This window comes from Pelecanus crispus, chromosome 3 (genome assembly GCF_030463565.1).
Source record: "Pelecanus crispus isolate bPelCri1 chromosome 3, bPelCri1.pri, whole genome shotgun sequence".
In the NCBI taxonomy this organism is placed as follows: domain Eukaryota; kingdom Metazoa; phylum Chordata; class Aves; order Pelecaniformes; family Pelecanidae; genus Pelecanus; species Pelecanus crispus.
In genome coordinates, this window is record NC_134645.1 from 76,323,297 (window position 1) to 76,343,516 (window position 20,220).

At 43.3% G+C, this 20,220-nt stretch overlaps 1 protein-coding gene across 1 annotated transcript in view; it reads right to left on the bottom strand.

The window, feature by feature from the left end:
- Positions 1–5,137: 5,137 nt before the first annotated feature.
- The window catches only part of DCBLD1 (discoidin, CUB and LCCL domain containing 1), a 47,900-nt gene continuing 32,817 nt past the window's right edge, over positions 5,138–20,220 (bottom strand). Inside the window, 9 exon segments of the mRNA XM_075708106.1 lie at positions 5,138–5,655; positions 8,169–8,288; positions 9,843–9,892; positions 10,625–10,715; positions 12,209–12,325; positions 12,415–12,562; positions 14,382–14,512; positions 15,249–15,464; positions 16,754–16,794. Of these exon segments, the coding sequence (XP_075564221.1) occupies positions 5,138–5,655; positions 8,169–8,288; positions 9,843–9,892; positions 10,625–10,715; positions 12,209–12,325; positions 12,415–12,562; positions 14,382–14,512; positions 15,249–15,464; positions 16,754–16,794 (1,432 nt within the window).

The window sequence follows — 20,220 nt, forward strand, 5'->3', positions numbered from 1 at the left end:
GGCTACTTTTCAGTGGGTGCCCAACTCTGCAGGACTTCCGTGAGACCACTGCCTTCTTTCTTAGAGGTCGCAAAACTCCTGCTCATTTTCTTGCTTTTTGTTACTTGCCCTCTTGAATGGAATTAGAACTCCCTGGAGAAAAATTACTGGCTTGCCTTCCCTTTGGCAAAAGCCAGGACACAAATAATTGCACTTCATTTAGTTTTTATTAACTACCTCAGTGGTGAATTTATATGCACGTTTTTGAAGGTGTTGCCGAAATGCAACACTTCCATTTTAATGTCAAAGGATGTTAGTGTAACTTAGTGTAAATGGTGTAATTTGTTATGGCAGTAGTGCTTCCTTGCTGTGTTTTTTAGATCCCTCAGAAATAGCAAGCCAGTCCTCATGTCAGATGATTGCTGTATTATGCGATACAAAATTGGGACTCACTGGGGATGCCACAACAGAGCTGACCTGGGGGTTTCCCTTATCACTTCTCCCATTCCACAGCCGGCGTAAGTCAGAGGCACGGGCTCTACCAGTTACTGATACTGGTCACCTGGTTTGCTCTGTGTTGCAGATGCAGGTTAGATTGCCTGAGCCCTGAAAGGCCTCCGGTGCCTTCTGCAGTTTTCTGCATGGCTGCAAGACCATTTTCTTCCAGTGCAATGGAGATGAGTCCTGCAGCAGCTCAGCTTCTGGTAATGTGTCCAGATAGTCTGGCAGTGATGGAACGGCGGTGGGGAGGGTGCAGCAATCCTTGCCATATGTCTGCATGGGATAGGAGTCTCCAGCACCATAGGAAAGAAAAAAAAATCATATGTGCTTTAATGATAGTGATTGACCAAACAGATAAGCACAGTTAGGTGTCTGCTCCTGTAATGGGACCTACAGCCTGACATTCCCATCCTGTGTAGGGAATATTTCATGCCTCAGACAGGGCTCCGCTAAAATCTGCCCACGGAGTGGAGAACTGCCAAATGGCAGTCGGTGGGAAAAATCTGAAGAAAGTCTGCATTAAAAGCTCAGTCTTCCCAGGGTTTAGCCACGCCAGTAATGCAGACAAGCCATGGGATTCACAACCTGCTTCTTATGGCTGGAATCCAGCCTCATGGGGTTTTTTTTTAAGAATGAAGCAGGGATCCCTCATTTTAAACCACACAGGTGCTAGAGGCACTGCTGTGACTGCTGCCATGTTAGCTCAGTGGTTACAATACTCATCAGGCGCAGGGGATGCAGGTTGGCCTCGGTGCTTCTCCTGCCTTCCCCTATCTATGCAGAGACTGCTGTAGCCAGTGGGCTACTGAGCTGGTGGAACCCATCCTGTGGATGGTGTCTGGAGAGGGAGGTGAGGCCATGTGCTTGATCCAGAGAAAGACAGTGAAAGAGAGCAGGTGATGCTATGAGTGAGTAGGACATCGGTTGAGCTGCGGAAATCCTAGTTCCAGTCTGCAAGTCAAGGACTGATTTTAATCTGTTGCCTGTTGGATATAGGGATTCTGGTAGGTACTAAGGTAGGGTTTAATATCTGATGTTAAAACTCTAGAAACTGAAAGAAATAGGGAAATACTATTTAGAATTACACTTGATGGGGGAAAAAAAAAGCGCTTTTCTATTGCTCGTTGGAAAGGTACTTGACAGAAGAAATAAGAATTCGCAATCTATTTCCCAGTCTAAGGAGGTGAGAGCAAAGACCATTTTTATATTTTTGCTGTGGTGTTTCAGGAACTTTTGTTGTAGTTGTTTTTTGTGGTTTTTTTTGTTTGGCTTTAAAATATAAGGCACCAGCTGGGAACGCATGATAAGCTGTCATTTTTGGGTTTCAGTTGTAGGTAGCGTACATCATCTTTTACACTTTCTTACCTCAAGAGCTGCCTTATTCAGTTCCCTTGGTCAGAGACATGTGCAGTTGCAGTGTGTAACCCTGTTCCTGGCAAAGTCAGAGGCTTGCTGACAGCTGGGACAGACAGGCCCTTAGTGCTATCATCAGTTAATATTTAACCTTCTTGTGAACTCTGACTTGGTTTTACCATCCCAGCCTACTGGGAGTGCCTGCTCAGGAAAGAAGTTTGGCACAGAAACACTATTGAAAGTCTCCATTGACCAGAGGGTCAGACTCTGCTCTCACGCAATCTCTAGGGACGTTGGAGAGACCCAGAGCTAACGCAGCCCTTCCAAGTGTGTAAATGTCTCAAAATGGTGCATACTCTAACCTTCACTGTGGAAGGAAGATTTTTAAATGTGTGATGTTTGATAAGGCTGCCTGTGTTATACCTGTGACTGGTTTTGATCAAAGGTGAGAACAGGCTGATGTAGACAAGCTGGAGTTTGGTGTACCAGTACGTGAGAAGCCGTTCAGAGGAGGAGCATGAGAATGAGCCACTACCACTGGGAAGGTTCAGGCAGTCCCCTTTCCTTCCTACGCCAGGATTTAGTATCTCCACCACCATCAGGATAGAGAGACTACACAGGCAGGAAGTTCCCTTGCGTATCTGCTGCTAGGGTCACTAAAAACTTCCTATTTCCCTGGCCGAGGTGGAGAAGCCCAAGGCTTTTTATGTTAACTGCCCTCAGGAGTCACTCAGACGTGAACCATGAAGCACCACGGCAGTGACCGGGAGCTGTGAGCGACTGCGGAGCTGCTGTGCTGCCTCTGTCCCTGTCAGCACCAAGCCACTGTGACACAGGGAGAATGGAGACATTGGGGGATTTATTTTAAGCCATCTTTTTGCAGGGTTCTTTTGAAGGTGGTGGGGATGAAGGCATGGTGCATATTGAGACCCAACTTTTCATTAGGCTAAAACAGCTGTGTTAAGATGGGTTTGAACAGCAGCAGAAATGGGCACGTGCTACCAAGAACCCTCTGACACTTGCAGCATGCTGCAGATGTGCAAAGCATGTGGCAGAGGCATGCGGCAAGTTTATTATAATACAAGCAGTGTCATCTGCTGCCTGGTCCTGTTGCACTGCTGGGTTATCTAGGTGCCTCATTAGGTGGGGAGTAGCCCTGATTACTTGTTTGTAAAGTGACAAGTCAGGCTAATTAGCTGTTTGGGTGGAGTATTGGTTTCAGGCTCATGGGGTAGGCATCCTCATCCTTTCCTCAATTATATGCATCCGGCAGTGGGGTTGGGCACAGTCGTTTGTTGGTGTGTGCTTCTTCTCTAGAGCTTATGGACAGAAAAGCTGGGCTAAATGGGGCACTGAGAGAATCTTTTTTTAGCCTGTCGCACTGGGACCGTGAATTACAGCAGCGCATCTGGCACTTTTGCAGGGCGTAAGGAAGGCTTCTTTCTCACCCTGCAGGATATGTGACGAGAGTGGGCATGCGGCGATGATCAAGTCACGGAGCTAAGTAGCAGGCTTGTGTGACTGATTTACAAATACCAGTGTTTTTTATTTACACAGACATGTAAACAACAGAAGGTAAACAACACCGCCCAGCTCAGTCTAACAAACAGGCTGCTGCTGTTTCACTTCAGGACCTGAGGTGTTTTAGACATTTCACAGAAACTGTATTGACAGCAAACATAGGAAGGCTACGAGGTTACCTTGACTCTTTCTTCTTTGCACGGGAATTGCATGCACGGTGCGGCAGCGCGAGGGAATGGCACCGCTTGAGGCCACAAAACAAGTGTATGGAAAGAACCCACTAAGAGCTTGCCTTAAGGTTGGATATGGCTGGAGTTAGCCATATTTATGAGTGGTATCACTGCAACTAGTCTGTATTCTGACAGCACTTTGCGAACAGACTACAAATCTTTGTTGCATCCTTTGCAAATTATCCCCAGTTTACACTCAAGGAAATGGAGGGCCTTCATATAGCGACTTTCCCAGAGCTCAGGTTTTACTGATCTCATTTCCCAACCTTGTGCTTTAAATATAGCACCATTCTTCCTTCCCAGAAGTACATCGCTAGGGCAGAAGTGTCGAAGGGCAGCAGACAGTCCCAGTCGCTACCAGAAGCCGTTTCACTTCAACGACGCCTCTGCTGAAAGAGGAGCCAGCTACTGTGCGATACATTGCACCCATCCCCACGCTTTTTCAAGTTTGTCCAAAAACAGAATTAAGGGTAACATTAGCTGCAAAAGAAAAGCTATTTGAAAACAACTGTGCTGATCTGCTGTCTTGCAAATTTAACTGCAACGGTAAGCCATACACACACTGTGTTCTACTTAGTTGAAATATTTCAAATAGAAATGTTACACTAAATTTGTAAGACAGAAAAATACCTAGTGGAGCAATGAAGAGTTCACGAAATTTGCTGCTTTGTGCCAAGGAAGAAATTTCCTTACAGTGTAGCAGCAAAAGCATCAGCTAGGGCTTGAACAGGATTTAATTCTCAGCTGTAAATTCACATTTTGTTTCCACACACACTTCCTAGAAGAAAACAGATTGACAGGTGCTGGGTCTGTTGTTTGTTTTTTTTTTTCTATTGCCGAGTGATCACCATGGCTTGAACCCAAAACTGGTTTCAGCCTTTCTACCTATTTCCAACATGAATAGCAAGTTAGACAGGCTCAGCTGATATGCTAGATCAAATTCAAGCGTGTAAGAACTGCTGCTAAAAAAGCAGCCGGGAAGGTGGGTTTGAACACAGTATTTAAATGCTCAGCTGCCTTCTCTTGTGCATATTATGCTTCAAGAGGTTTTGCTTCTTCTACCCTCCCAGTAAGAACTACAGTGATGCCCTGTCTTCAGTTATTGTAGGAAAGGAGATGAATCACCACAACTGTAAGATACATCATTTACAGCTGCCAGCACAAGAGCAGGTAAAATAAAGATGGAGAAGGATGCCTGTTTTTCTTAAATAGGCATTTCTGCAGTCCTTTCAGTCCCCCAGGTGAAAAGGAAACTTAAGAAATTCTCCTTAAATAAAAGCTATGTACAAATTGCACGCATTGCAAATGGAGCACTGAGATCAGTTACAGAAAATAAGATGTACAGTCTTCACTGATAACATCTCTCTTGCTATAAACAGTGATAAACAGCATATGCTTTCTTCAGATGTCAGAACCCAGCAAGACTGCAATATTATGTACACAGGGCTTGTTTGCCTTCTGCCTCCCGCAGCAGAGTCCCTCCAAACTCTGTTTTCACTTCAGAAAGCTGTGCAGCGACGTTCGTGCGCACCGCGTCTCTCCTGCTCGGCAGATCACAAGAGAGCTGTCATTGCTGTCTGGCTGATTGGTTTTAGGCAGTCTCTGGGCGTTGAGTAACCCTCGCTCCCGAGGGCATTGGGCTGAGGTTTCTGGTAGTCCGTGCTGTAGCTCACGGAGGTCAGAACACCGTTAACTTTGGGTTTGTCGTATTTTACGACACTCTGGGGTGTCTGATAGTCTCCATTCCTGGTATCGGTCTTACACGGACTAGAGAAGCTGCTGGCGGAAAGGGAGTGTTTCTGGGATGAGACAACAGGTACGTTGTAGCCATTTTCAGAGGGAAAATTATTTTCTCTTGCTATGTGCCGCTCTATGATGGGGGTGGCGTATTCGGGCTCTTGGCTGGCCAGGGGCAGAGCGTATTCGTGTCGGTTAGCTCTGTGTGGACAGTGATAGTGATTTTCAAACTCTGAACTCCTCCTTCTTCCCTCATCTTTGGTGTCCATGGGTCGAAAAGTAGATCCTTTCCGTGTTACCATCCCAGTCCCAATCATTAGAGGCTGCTGATAATCTAAAAGGAAGCATGAACTGCTCAATAAGGCACAGATGGAGTATTTTTTGTGTTCAATACTTACGCATTGATAAGTATTTTATGTTGAAAAATGACTTGGTTATTGTGTCAAACATGTGGTTATTGGGAATGTGAGGAAACCTTGCCCCCAGTGCCAGTCCTGTAACATCCTTCAGCGAGCAAGTGTTGCAGAACATGGCAGAAGCTCTTCCACGGAGGAGCTACAATCTGCCACCCCTTTTCCTACTCCCTCCATCCCTTTCCCCTCCTACCCACACAAATAAATTAACATAATTTCTGAAGTATACTCAAAAGCTCTAAAAAAAGAGAGAAGTCAACAAAATATTAGCAACAAACTGGACAAAGGACATTGCATGAAGATCCACAAATGAGAAGTTCTCCAAAACAAATGTGTTCCACTTTTGGAATAATTAAAATGCTCGGAGGATTCTTAGCGAGCTCGACCAAGTGCCGGCTTGCTTTAAAAGGCATCTCGCAGTAGCTGACTGACAAGAAGAATGAAGTTAGATGGAACGGCAGCCAAGAGAGTCAAGGGAAGTGTGAAATGTGCTAAGCCAGCTCAGCACTGCTGCGGGCGCGTGAGGGGGGACGAGCCCTGGGAGGAGCAGCGGGACCGGTGCTGCCGGAAGAACCGGGCGGTCACCCTGGTCAAGCGGGACAGCAGGGATGGAGCTGGGGACGGGCAAACAGCCCGCGCAGGAGCAAGGAGCAAGATGGAGGAAACGCGGCCTCAGGAAACGTGTGTTTGCACCTCTAGTCGAGGCGGATGCCGGGCTGCCGTGTGAGAAGGAGATCTGGACTAAAAAGGGTTTTAAAAAAAATCCAGTAAAACTATTATGAGAAAATTCAGCGTTCTAACTTTCTCGCTTTGGTGCTAGTGACAATCTCTTACGGTGGCCCGAACAGCTCGAGTAAATGACACTGCTAAAGTATCATGTTTTGACGCAGGCGCGAAGAAGTTAGCTCACTTTCTGTTCTGGCATCGCGGTTCATCTGACATGAGCATCGAATTCAATCCCATATGTCCTGTGAATCTTTTTGGCAGTTCCTGGCCGCTTCCCAGACTTCAGCATGTAGGGTGAAGGTGTTATGATATTTCACTAAGTAAGCGGTGCAGCTCTCCCTAGCATCGCTGCCGCCATCCCCAGCAGCCTCCCTCGCTTGGGATGAAGCGTCTCCACTCGCTCCCGGCTGCCTTTGGGAACTGGCAGCTAGAGATTCAAAGTGGGGGGAAATTCCATGTAGCATGTCAACCTGTATGCAAGTTGTATGCCCTCTGCAATTAACTTATTAAATGGCACATTTCTGGACTGCGGTCACATTTTTATTTATTTTTTCTTATTTTTGAGGAGACTGGGGGTGAAATGCTAAGGCTGGGGAGCTGCCTGGCCAGACTGAGAGTTAAGACTTCCCACACGTGGTGGGAGGGGAGAATGGAGAGAGCACGGCCAGGGGAGCCAGATAACCATGATTTGTGAGCAACCTTTATTCACTCCCTTTCCTTCATGAAATAAAACTGCTTTATAGGCCTCTGCATATTTATATTGCAAATTTCTGTAAAGGATTGAAACCATCTTTGAAAGATATCCAGGGTAGCATTATATGGAATTACAGCAACCATCCATTTGTTTTTTAAGTGTATTTCTCTGCCAAAAGCATTGGAGAAATTCTAAGGAATTTCTAAGGTCTGAGGCTGGAAACAGCAAATTAATCTTTCTGGAAGATTGCTGATTACTGATCCCATGAAATGGCTAGTCTCACTAGCCTTTCCAGACAGACTAAACTAGGCAGAGATAAGATGTACTAAGAGGATGAGTTTAAAAAAAAACAAAAAACATTGCTTTGGGATGCAAATAGTGCTGATGATGCAGAGATTTGCTCTATCCAAACAGTGACCTGGAGCCCAGGTAGCACAAGAGAGAAGCACTGTGGGGTTTTTTCCTTCTCTCTCATCTACCTGCTTCTGCTTCAGCGGGCCTCATCTCCAAAATAGCTCAGGCACTGGGAAAGCTGCACAGGGATCTTAGCACCACTTCCAGCTGGGCATGAAATCCCACCACAAACCAACTAGGTAAGTTTCCTACCTGCTCAGCAGCAAGGGGCATTATATTTTGTTCCACTTCCAGAGACATTTGTGTTTAAATAGAAATACAAAAATTAGTCAGCAAAGCCAAACTATCCTATCCGAGGCACATTGTTGGACTGCATCCATGCCTGACTGCCTTCCGTGGTTACCTTCAGCTGTAACTATTTCAGAGTCAGGAGAGCTTTCCCGAGAATTCCAAGAAAAAATTTCCAAAATAGTGGGGTTTTTTTCCGCTGATATATTTAGCTGCTTCACTATATCTCTGGGATGAACACAGATAAGTCTGTCCCTGGGCCTCAGCGTGTGTGAGAGCTGGAGTTTGTAACGCTGCTGGCCCATCCCTCTCCCTATTACCTGCTCTGCACACAGAGTAAAATGAAGGCATCACAGGGGGAGCAATTGTTACCTGCCATGTCACTGGTGACCAGGTCTAGTTTTTGTGGTGTCTCCTTCTCATTATTATAGCTGATGGTAAATTCAGTTGACTGATGTCTGGTGAAGGGCTGCTTGATTTGTTTCCAACAACCTGTGATAAATAACAACAGAAGGCTTATGAGCAAGTTAAATGCTTACAATCAGAAAGTTTAATTTTTGGTGTACTCATTGCTGTCAATATATTAAAGTAGTTAAAAAGCAAGACTAAAGCGGGATATTTGTTAAAAAAAAAAAAAAAGACCCCTAAATTTGGAGGGTGAAAGGGAAAAGGTGAATCATCAGCTGGGATTTCCAAGTGAAAATGAAACTTTACAGAGGCTTTTCTTGGCAAGAAGGGCTCAAACTCTGTAGGTGCCTGCACTGATGCTGTAGCAAAGTATATCGGTAAAATACCAGCTTTAAATCAGTTACGTGTTTTGTCATTGCTTATGTGACAAAAATAATGCTTAAAATGTCTTTTTTTCAGTAGACTAGTATGGTTTCCATTTCCTTGATATCTGAGCACCTGCACTCATCAATTAATTTGTTCACACAACATCCTTGTGAGACAGAAGAGAAAAAATCCACAGTATCAGGCACTTGCCTGGAGCCTGCGACAGGAGGTCTGCGGAGAGGTGGGTTCAGCTCCCAGCTTTCTAAGTCCCAAGCTGGGTTCACAAGGGTTTAGGAGCTTGATTTATGAAGCACACATGCAACAAATGAACTGACTGGGTAAGAGGCTATCTCCAGTTTCTTGGGATTTGTTCTCATTAGCAAGTGAGAAAGGATTATGATGTGACCTTGAAAAATTATATTAGCAAATACGATGTTAAGTACAAATTAATTTTCTAATGAGGGCGAGCTGCAGTGGGTAACAGCATTCCTTTCACTGACATCAGCACCTGCTGAGGGATGAAATTTTGGAGCTGAGCTATCGCAAGGCAGTCATCAAGAGACACGTGAATTGCTTAGTTTTTTCTTTTTTTTAATGGAAAGCTGAGATTCAGAAGGATTTTCCTCTATAGAGTTGGCTGGCCAGGAAAAACAGCTGAACCCCAACTTTCAAGCTAACGGGACACCCCACTCTAGAAAGCGTTATTGAGCAAGACAAAGAGTATACTTCACTGGTGTTTTGCACACACCTCCTAAAGCAGAGTCCTCAAGCCAGTCTCCTATTTAGATTTTATATGTGAAGTACAATTCAGTATTGTTAGGCTTTATAAATACAGTCCCAACCAGGGAGGGCAGTAAGATGGAAATATTAAAGCCATAAAAAATTGTTAACCCTTGCTCTTTTGAAGAAAGGCAATCCCCTCTGCTGTGGGGAAAAGGAAAGCAGCAATTTTCTGCAAAATAGGTATTTTGGAGGAGGGAAGGAAAGGGAGGGCACCTGGGAGCACTCTTATATGCTAATTTATGCACTCTCTATAATAGATCTTTTGCTAATTGCCTTTCTGTCATAGAAACCAAATTATATTGTTTCTCAAGGCACTGTGCTAGGATGACACAAGTGGGACTATCATTTGCCATTTCCCTTGTATGAAGAGGTGAATTTGAACGAGGAAACGTGGAAGCTGTTCCATAAGCATTTCACGCTTTGTTGCAGAAATCCCTTTCCATTGGCCCAATGGACAGGATAGGACAAAGTGCATGATTCTCCACTAACCTGATTTCTGAGCACTGGATAATCCGTAGGAGAGTCCTTTGGCTTCTCGCCTGTGAGGAGAGGAAAGCATTTATAAACATCTGCACTCACAGCATTTCAGCTTCAAGCCTTAGCTCCAGTAGAGAGAGCTTTTATGTTTGGCAGCTGAGGACAATGCTTCACTTTGAGTTGCTGGAGGCCGTTGTTTACTAGAACGTAGGGCATGCAAACCAGTGTTTTGATGTTTCATTTTTTGGACATCTAGCAGGAATCACAGTTAGCAGTGCTTCTTCCAGTCCTTTGACTTGTGAAATGAAGTGGCTTAGTTTTAGCTGCTTATGAGTGTGTGCCTGCAACTCCTTACAGCTGGGCTCTGCTTTCAGCCCACTAGGTTAAATGCTCTAACTTAAGGGACTGGGAAGCAGAAATACAACAGGTGGGAAATAAAAGAAAATGATCCATATAGATAGCTCAAATCCTTCCTTCACTGAATTTTTACTTGGCTTTGGTGTGGAAACTATTCCGTCTTCCATTACTTTACACCTCAGTATTTGTGGGTATATGACTTACGTTGGACTCTAAACTGGCGTGTGCAGTTCTGACCTGCTTTGCCTTTGTCTGTATCTGACTAGGGGAGATATACAATAAGAAATACAATTGACAGAGTTCTACTTAAAAGGAAGACTGCCAAACAGGATCAATTTCCACCTCCCTGGTAAAGAGGCTCTGGAAAGAGGGCACAGAGTTGGATGTGCTAGCTACGTAACCACAGATGCCTCCTATGACAAAAACCGGTATCTTACTTGCGTAGGGCTGCACAGATACAAATTCCAGAGAACAGGAACAGACACAGCACGATGAGGACAGGGACAATTATAGCTGTAAGCTTTAAGCCTGCGTGAGAAAAAAAAAAGTGGATAGAAATTTAGAAGGCAAATTACTCCGAAGCTGGTAATTTTTGCTACAGAGAATATAACAAAAAGCAGATAACCTTGCAGGACCACTCCTTGCAAGAGATTATGAAAATGTAAAACTATAAAACTGCAAGACCACTCCTCAGCCATATTTGATTGCTGTGGACCTGTATGGAACAGTGTTGAGACAAAAGAGTTAAATATACTTTCTCAAGGCTGACGCTTGACTTAAATCTATATGCATCCTTACAAAGAGCAGTTCTTTCTTATTACACACTAGGTAACTTTTTAAAAGCCACTTACACTCTGTTTTCAGTTGCTTATAAAACTGCCAAATGAGGCTGCAATTTTACATACTGAGTTTCTGGCTCATGCTGACCGGGTTGAAACATTTCAGTCAAAATAGTTCAAAGATTTCCAGGAGTGGAGCGAGTGAACAACCTCTTTAGCCCCTGTTAAAGTCTAACACAAGATGGTTTAGAGCAGGGATTTGAAAATCAGCAGTGGAGTGGCTCTTGTGTCAGGAGTGTGCCATTTGCTGTTCCTACAGACACTTAGCAGGCTGTGAGAATAAGGTAGTACACGTGTCCACAGGGTATTTACAATTTAGCAGATGAAATCTCAGTAGATCTCATTTTCAGTGAACATAGATACAATTTACCCATACTGCTGCACAGATGAACTGAGCTTGCTCTTGGCAAGAGCAATGCAGTTTCAGAAGAGCTTTTTTTCTTACAGTGATTGCTTCTTACAGCCAGTTTTTTACCAGAGACATTCCTACAACTACCAGCTACCTAATGGGTAGCAGTGTTTGGTGTAGTGGGTCTGGTAATTCCTGCTCGGCTATGGGTCCACCAAACAGTATAAGCAACAAATTTTGTTTGTTTGCTTTTTAAGATCTAAGAAGTTAGCTCCGCAACATTAAAGGATGAAGACTGCAAATTCAGGGAGATGTATGCAAGTTACGGTTTTCTGAGCCCCCGTGAACACAGGCATTATGGAAAAGTGTTTAATTATGCAACCACCCACTACTGAAAGCTGCTTAGGGGACCTGCTCTGGTCCTGCTCTGGGAGGAGTCATGGTTGCATGGAGAGAAGATAACATTTTTGTGACACTACTGTCTCATGTATTACAAAAATTATAAAATACAGGAAGAGGGTGAGGAAGAGTTCCTCCAAAAAAATGCTGGTAAGTGCTCAGTATAGTCCCTTGAGCCACCCACCAAGCATGGCAAATAAACCAATATGACAGAGAACCCAAAGCCTGATGTTTCACACATCAAGGAAAATTAAGGCTTTCAATCTCTTTCTGTGCCTTGAACCTGTGCTCCTCCCTCTTCTCTCTGTTGTTAACCTTTAATAAAGTCTGAAGGGAAAACAAAAGTTTTGGTTTGTGAGAAAGTTTCAAGTTCACTCAGGCTGGGCTGAAGACATGATGCATGCTAGAGAAAATGCAGCGCTAGGTAGTGTTACCCAAGTTAGTTTCTTCTGATGGGATGGGCTCCGTAACAGTCCTGTCTTCTTTTCCAAGGGAGGTTTCTGTGCTCTGACTTGGTTTCTGCCACATTGAATGTGTAAATGAACTATTGGCTGCAAAAGAGAAAGGAGCATCAGTGGCACTGCGGTGGCCCAGGGGGCTTTGGAGGCACTGTGCCTGGGGAGTGCTGCTTACCCCATACCTTGCATTATTCGACAACCCATCAGCTCGAGCTTCAATGCTATTCTTTGGTTCCAAGTTTGAGGGATAATTCGCACATAACGGGCCACTATGGGAGGGATGAAGTTATTGCGTACTATGTCACCAGAGTTGGAGTTGCCTTGGAATACCTGCAATGAAATGTAAGAACGTTGTTTGCTCCATTTTAAAAGCCTCTTCTTCAAAGTGCTCCTGACATCCAACTTTAAACATTTTCATTATCCTAAAACTAAAATATATTGATAATCTGGGATGCAGCTGCAAGATTTTTGAAATTGAGACTTCTGGAAAGAAATAATCTTTTTAGTTCTCACAGATGATCACATTTTGCTGTTAGCTTGGAGAAGATTATCACTCTATTTCAATTCTGTGTAATTTCTAGTTAATGTATGATGGTACAATGCTATCATTTTTTATTTAATAGCACTGCAGCACCCTTACTTGGGCAACATGGGATAAAAATGTGAAAAGAAAAAAATTAAAGTGAAATATTTCTAGACATTTTAGTAAAATGGTCAGTTTTCTGTATCAAGCTTGAAGAGTGACTATTAACTATGTGGTTGTGTTTCCTTTTCCCTGCTTTTATACAGTATTTCCCAGAATCAGTTCAGCCCATGTGCGGAACAGTAGTCTTTGCAAAATTAGTTCTTGGAGATGCTTCAGCATGATCTAGGAGAACTTAAAAGCCTGATGAGATAGGGATATTTTAGATAAAATGCCAGGCCACATAGGGTTCTGATGTCATGCACCTTAGCTGAAACTAAGATCACATATGATACTTTCATAAGATTATTTGTAAATAACAAGTCATTGTGGAAGACTGAAAAGCAGCAGATTTTAAATAGCTAGCCTTCACAGTTCAGCCACTACTAGATTGATGTTTCACTTTTTGGGCCAACACCTCTTAAGTTTAACATTTAAAAAAATCTTAAGCCAGTTAATGTTGTGCAGCGAAATTCCTTTCCATACAAGCTAAGAAAATCGGAGCTAGTAGGAAATCTCTCTACAGCTCTACCAAGTTTTTAAAAACTGCTGTCAGGACAGAGGACCAGGTAGAGCCTTATCCTGAGGCAAGATGAGGTCCCTCAGAAATGATGAGTGAAGGCCTGACTTTGAACACTGTGGGGGCAGGGAGGGCTTTGGGTGGTTTTCCTTTCTTTGAAAGGAAACACGAAGTTTTCAGGGGAAAATGTTATCAGACAAACCTGTGCAGCACATCTTTTGTCTGCAGAAACTAGTTGCACTGCTTTTATCTGTTCATTTTTAAAGTCACACAGAGTCTGTGAAAGCTGTTGTGTGGACAGGTATTTGGGTGTAAGAGCATCTATTTTAAGTTCAGTTACATTGATTCCTAACAGATGTAGGCTGTGCCCACAGACCTGTGTCAGAAGAGCCCCACCAGCGAGGGGCGGGGAGCGGGGCAGTCCCTGGTGACTGTAACACAGCCTGAGCAGAAGCTTGATCTGCAGGCACAGCTTCATCAGCAGCTCTGTGCTTTTACCCCAGTGGGTTGTTTCGCTTGTTGGGGGAATGGGTTGACCATCCCAGTGCATCTGAAGCTGAATCTCAGCTTTGCTGGTGCCATACTGACCAACGCTTCTGCACTGGTAGAGCATCCCTAGCACGGGCAAGCACTGAGCTGAGCTAAAGACTTGCCCAAACAGCCTGTTGTACAGCTTTAATTACACCATTTTTTTAAAAGAAGGATACAGACATACACATGCCTCCCTGTGTGTGTGTATGTCAACTTCAGCAAGCCCTAGATATCTTCCTTGTTTCGACAAGCTCGCTATCTACTCCATGGCTGTAAATTACACTGGTGAAGACAACCCAAGTCTAGACAAGTCTGAAACTCCTAATCTTTCTTGACAGTGAAAGCTTGCCCTTCAATGTCAAGGCAGCGTATGCATTATTTCTCTGTGTTTTCCTACCCCTCCTGCTTTCCCTTACCTTTTCTTCATTGCTCAGAATCCCTTTGTAAGTTCTCCATTTTGAGTTGTTATTTTTGTAGTTCATTGTAAATGTCTTTACGTAGAAGTTGAAATTCAGCATAGTGGATCCAGAACCAGTGGTCTTAATCCCTTTTAACAAAATGCAAAATACACTTTCTTTTGTTAGGTGTCTTTTTTAAAGGAACATTTGCAAATGGAAACACAGAAGCCAAAACGATTCGGAGAACTTTGCCTTCAAAGTCTTAATTCATTTTTCAATCTATGTTGGAATTCAGGGGTGGTTACTGAGTTTAAAAGTTGGGTGAAGAATGGAAATCAGTTTTAAATTGTGAATTTAGAGCAATGGAATTTTTAACAGAGCTCAAATTCATGACTCCAAAAATGGTAATTCCTTGTGGATATTATGGTCCATATCAGCAGTCTTTACATCTTTAGCAGCAACTGTAATTTACATTTCTACAACTAAACCAGGAGTTGGAAATGAGAATCTCTTTCACCTGGGCCATTATTTCAAAGGCTATGATTTTAATGTTTATTATTGATTCCATAATTGCATCATTAATAGGTCCCAAGCAATCATTTATCATCTATCCAGGTTCTACAGGTCCCCATGTAAATATTTTGTTCTGAGCCTACAACATGTTTACAGAGCAGGCATGCATGACAGTTGAGTTCAATCCTATATCCTTGTAGGAAGATCAGTCTTATAAAGATCCATGATTTCTTAAATATGAAAATAATATTCCTCAGTGCAGAACATTTCATTATATTTAATGAAACACTGCATTAGTGCATTATTAGCGTTTCAACTGCGCTTAGTTTCTTTTCCAGCTGAAACCCCAGCTTCTAATAACCAGTGACATACCTGTTATTCTCTTCTTCTCTCCCAAGTCTATCTCCAACCATTCACGATTGCTGCTGTGGTTAGAGGCCCAAGCCAATCCTGGGACTTGAAGCCAAGCCTTGTCGGGAGACCACTGGAATAGTTGCCCAAATTCATTGGTCTCCTCCCAGTAGGAAGATGCAGTAATCTGGCTCTTGGAGAGGAATCCCTCTTCCAGGCTGAGAGACTTATTGCAGCCTAGGAGTCCCCACATAGACAGACAGAAGGAGTTATTTTGCGTTTTCACAGCATATATTTATATTAGGCTAGCAACATATGAAGGCCACCCACAATAGCAAAGTCAGATGTTTCTTAATCTAGTGCTAGCCTGCTGCTATCCATTAGCTGTGGTGTTTGCCAGTCAGTCTGTAGTGGATGATCCAGTACCAGAGTGCTGTGGTCCCTCTCCTTTACCAATTTAGCTCCTACCTAAATGACACCTGCTGACTACATCTGCTATTTTTTTCCTTGCCATTTTGTTTTTTAATCTCTGCAGTTCAGTCTCATTTGTGTGAAGACTTCTTATATTTTAAAATTTTCCTTCTGAAACCTAATATTTATGTTTCGAGATTGGCATTAATTAATTTTGTTGTACAAAACATTTCTCAGATGAAGGCACTGTACTGAAAGGAACACTTTACTGTAAATATTTCATGATTCTTACCTGCAATTTGGGCTAGGAAAGTTACTCATTAGAGAAGGTCCTTGATACTGCTGCCAAGAGGTGATATCATGAAGATAATAGCTGCAGGTAAGTATTACAAACTCCACCAAAGAACCCACAAAATTTCTGCACATCAAGGTTCTTCAGAGGAAACAGGGCAGTGGAGTAAGCTTTCAATGAAGTTAAAAATAATTCCCTGGCAGTTTCAAAGGCCTACACATGCTCTGCAGTTTTCAGTGGAATAGTAAATGATTTTATCTCAGATGACTGAAATACAATTCAAATGAACGAGTGCAAACTTTTCCCTCCTCTTTGCTATGTTTTATGCAAATGAACCGCTTGACAGATTAAAGACGCTTTTGCATCTTTGAAAGTCATAAACAAAAACTCCTTCTGTATCAGTGCAATGTAAATATATTTTCATTCCTCTCTGTGCTTTCATTCTCTTCTTGTATAATGAAAATGGAATTCATAAAGGTCTGAAGAAAAACTGCTTTCATTTTCTGCTGCCTAAAGTACATAAAAGTGGGATTATCTGATTGCCATTTTTCATATGCTGGCACCAGAAATGTAACAGCAGAATACTATTTCTGTTTCTTGTCTATGTGTGTATGACCTATTCCTATTTTGTGGTTTTTTCTAGCTCACTTCACATCCCTTCAAATTTTTTATTCAACTTGCCAATTTTAAAAGATTGCTGTCCTAAAATATCCTTCCTAGACACAGCCTGACGTTCTCCTGATTACTTTTCAAAACTTTCACAGAAAATACTTAAATAAAAAGGTAAAATTTGAATAGTTAAAAATAAAGCCATTATTCTTACCATTTGAGGTAAACATAAACCTCTTATCTGACAGCGAACCACTGTAAGAAAAGAAAAAATTAATTCAGCCTTTCAGGAGGCAGTCACAGGAGTACCAAGGTACAGTTTCAGAATCACTGTTTATCTAGGAAAATACATCTAGCCAGATAGCCACTTACTTTGCTGGCTGGTTACTGACCCCAGTAAGAACATTCTTGTGCATCTCTCACTGTGACTGAATTCAGATCAGTTTTTTAATGCTTTTGAGCATTTAGAATCATAGAATCATTTAGGTTGAAGGAGACCTTTAAGATCATCAAGTCCAGCCATTAACCTAACACTGCCAAGTCCACCACTTAACCATGTCCCTAAGTACCACATCTAAACATCTTTTAAATACCTCCAGGGATGGTGACACAACCACTTCCCTGGGCAACCTGTTCCAAGGCTTGACAATCCTTGCGGTGGTTTTGTTATGCTTTAAAGCGACTCCCCGTCCCATCGGCCTTTTACTCTCGCTGCATGCTTCTGCTTTTCTCCTCTGCACAAGCCCTGTACTGCTGTGGGAAAGCTTAGCCTTTCTGTTCCTCAGACCAGCAATACAAGAGCAATCAAAAGAGCCAGGAACGGGAAAACTAACAGGGCCTGGAGCTACCGGTGGGGGCACTGCTCCAGCACCAGACCCAGGTCTCTTCTGACCTACAGTAGCTTAAGTTAGAGCAAATTCACTGAAATCAGTGACTTTCTATTAGTCTAAGTCCACATCTAGTTTGAAGAAAATACAGCCTTAAGCACCATGAAACAGTTATGCTTGATGGTGACTAAACGACTAAACCATGTCTACTCTTGACCCTTCCTACTTTGGCTATGGGTGTATCACAGCCAGACTGAATGAAAACTACTCCTTGTTTTAATCTGGGTGGGAACCGGTTCTGTCATAACCACGACCAACAGCTCCCATCAGGAATGGTTCTTTTTGCTCCATTAGCAGGGCCACATCTATGGCTTCCCTTTTCTTCCTCCTTTTGACATGGACTGCTTTGCTTCAGGAGAAAAGCCATTTCTTGGGCCATTCCATACAATCCTGCGCAATGCAGGACGAGATAAAATCACCACTGTAAAGGAAAGCTGAGTTTTACTTGGCCTCCCATGGAGCCACTTTCTGATTCCCAGTGAGATGCCCCTGAGGTGTCATTCCAGAAGTGACGACTCTGACTGGCTGCCTAATAAAAATAAAAGCCCAAGTTTTAACCTGAAATTAGTTTGGATTTCTTGAAAATCTGACCCCTTCAACGTCATTTTGATTAGCTGCATGCATCACTTGGCCCTTTTGAAAAGCCTTGGCCAGCATGACTGAGCAGTTAAACAACTTCTGCACTTAAGCATCAAGACAGCTCCCTTTCAGGCTGCCCTTTGTTGTTGGCCAAGAAAATTCCCCCCAAGGTACCATCTGCGGGCTAACAGCAGTGCACAAGGCTGTATGTTTTGAGAGCACTGCAAACGGGGAACAGGAAAGTGGTCCCATGTCAAGGTCAATAAAAACACTGCTTCTTTTTGTCACTGAGGGAAAAGTAATGACTACAGGCAAACAAAGCCCTTCAGAGATGACGGAGAGCACCGGGAGGGAGCTGATTTATTTGGGCATGTAGGCGGTAGAGTAGCTAGAAGGAAAAAGCCAAGCTCTCCCTCCCACATCTTCCCCCCAGGCGATCCTCAGGGGCGATCAGATGTGCTCTGCTCACTGCAAACCAGTTTGACATTACAGCCAAAACAATTTTTGCTTTCTTAGTGAATACAAAGCAATCCATTTCAAGAGGAAAGAAGGAAATAAAACCCCATGGTGATCAGTAAAACCTACCTAAAACAGAAATCACAGTGCTCCTTGAATACTTATTTATGAGATAATTCTTTGTAATAAAAAAGTCACCAAGATCCCTTTCGAACAGAGGTCTGCAATTTTAGCAAAGAAAGGGAGGAGGTTAGCATTTCTAAGGTCTATAAAGCTATGAAATCAAGCTGAAATATTTCTGCTATAATTCTGCAAGTCATTGAAGAAGACAAACTAATTCAGTAAGTGGTAATTCATCAGTTTCCTAATGTGACAGGTGGCATTCGTCACAGAAATTTCACTTTGTCCTTTAAGGGACGGTATCACCCTGTGCTCCTCATTTTCCTGACAACCTTCAGGATCCTGCCTAGCCAACAGTACTGGTGGCAGGACTGCATGGGAGACCTGTGCTGGTAGTTCTGCACAAAAAGGATGCTGCTTCCCATAATAAATTTCTGTTAGCATCAAATCCTTTTTTTTTTTTTTTCCTGAGTCGGTCTCAAGCAAGCATTTTATAAGCAGTGCAGGTTAACCCCAAATCTCATCTTTCACAATTCATGAGCGTGCGGTCTCTGATTTTCAAAGACAAATGATTTCATGTGTGCAGATGTATAGTCACAGGCCAGGTCACATTACAAAGTTAAACCCCCATATATTTGTACTGGGGTATCAGGACTGCCCAATAAATCCAACCACTTGATCTTCATTATAGCATTTGCGGGTACAGGTCCACGCATGGATCATGAGAACCGAAAACCTCGCAGATGCTGGAGCATAACAAGCGCACTGAAAAATGGAGTCAGGGAGGCCAAGGTCAGCTCTTGAGGGCTGGTGAGCGAGTGAGCTGTAACTCCACCATCGCATTACAACGCAGATATTTAACAGCTCGATGCACTCCAGCAGCAGCCTTTGATGAGGTCAATTTCAGCTCAAGTCACTAAATAATTTAAAACTTTAATACTGAAATTCACTATAAATGAGATTTTAAAAACTTGAGTAAGCTTTTATTTAAGGGAGTCTAAAAAGCTCCTAAAGCAGTGCTGTCTAAGCACTGTTTTTTTCTCGCCAGCACTGGCTGCTCCGCAGGAACGTTTTGCAGCGTGTAGGTATCCCGAGGACAGGGATGTCATGCAGCTTTGGAAATACCTCTTACAAAAGCCTTTTTAAAGCATGAAATGCATTGCATCAGTTCATTTTCTTAGTAAATAGGCCCACTGTTTCTAGGATCACTTTTTCATGTTCGAAATAAAATGATTTCCCTGCATCCTCCGGTTTCCCTCTCCCGGAATAACAAGCTCACATCAGCAGTTCATCTGCTCCTGGGATTGTCCCAGCTGCCAGGAGCAGCAGAAGCATCCCAGGAAGTGCTGTGCTCACACTCCAGTTTTTCTCAAAATCTGTGGCGTCTAGTTTTCAGGCATCTGACACCGTATAAGCCCGTTTACCTATGGCTCCCTGTATAATCTGTAGAAAGTGACGGTTGTCTCCTCGGGCAATTCAGTCCCTTCGAGATGTGCATCATGCTCGAGGAGCGCCTCTGTCTGCCCCGGCACACAGGAGAGCTAGGGGGGCTGCACTCCTCATTGGGGTGCTCTCTCAGGGGACTCACATTAAACGGGCTAAATCCGAGCCCTGGAGGCTGCCTGGAAACGCAAGTTTC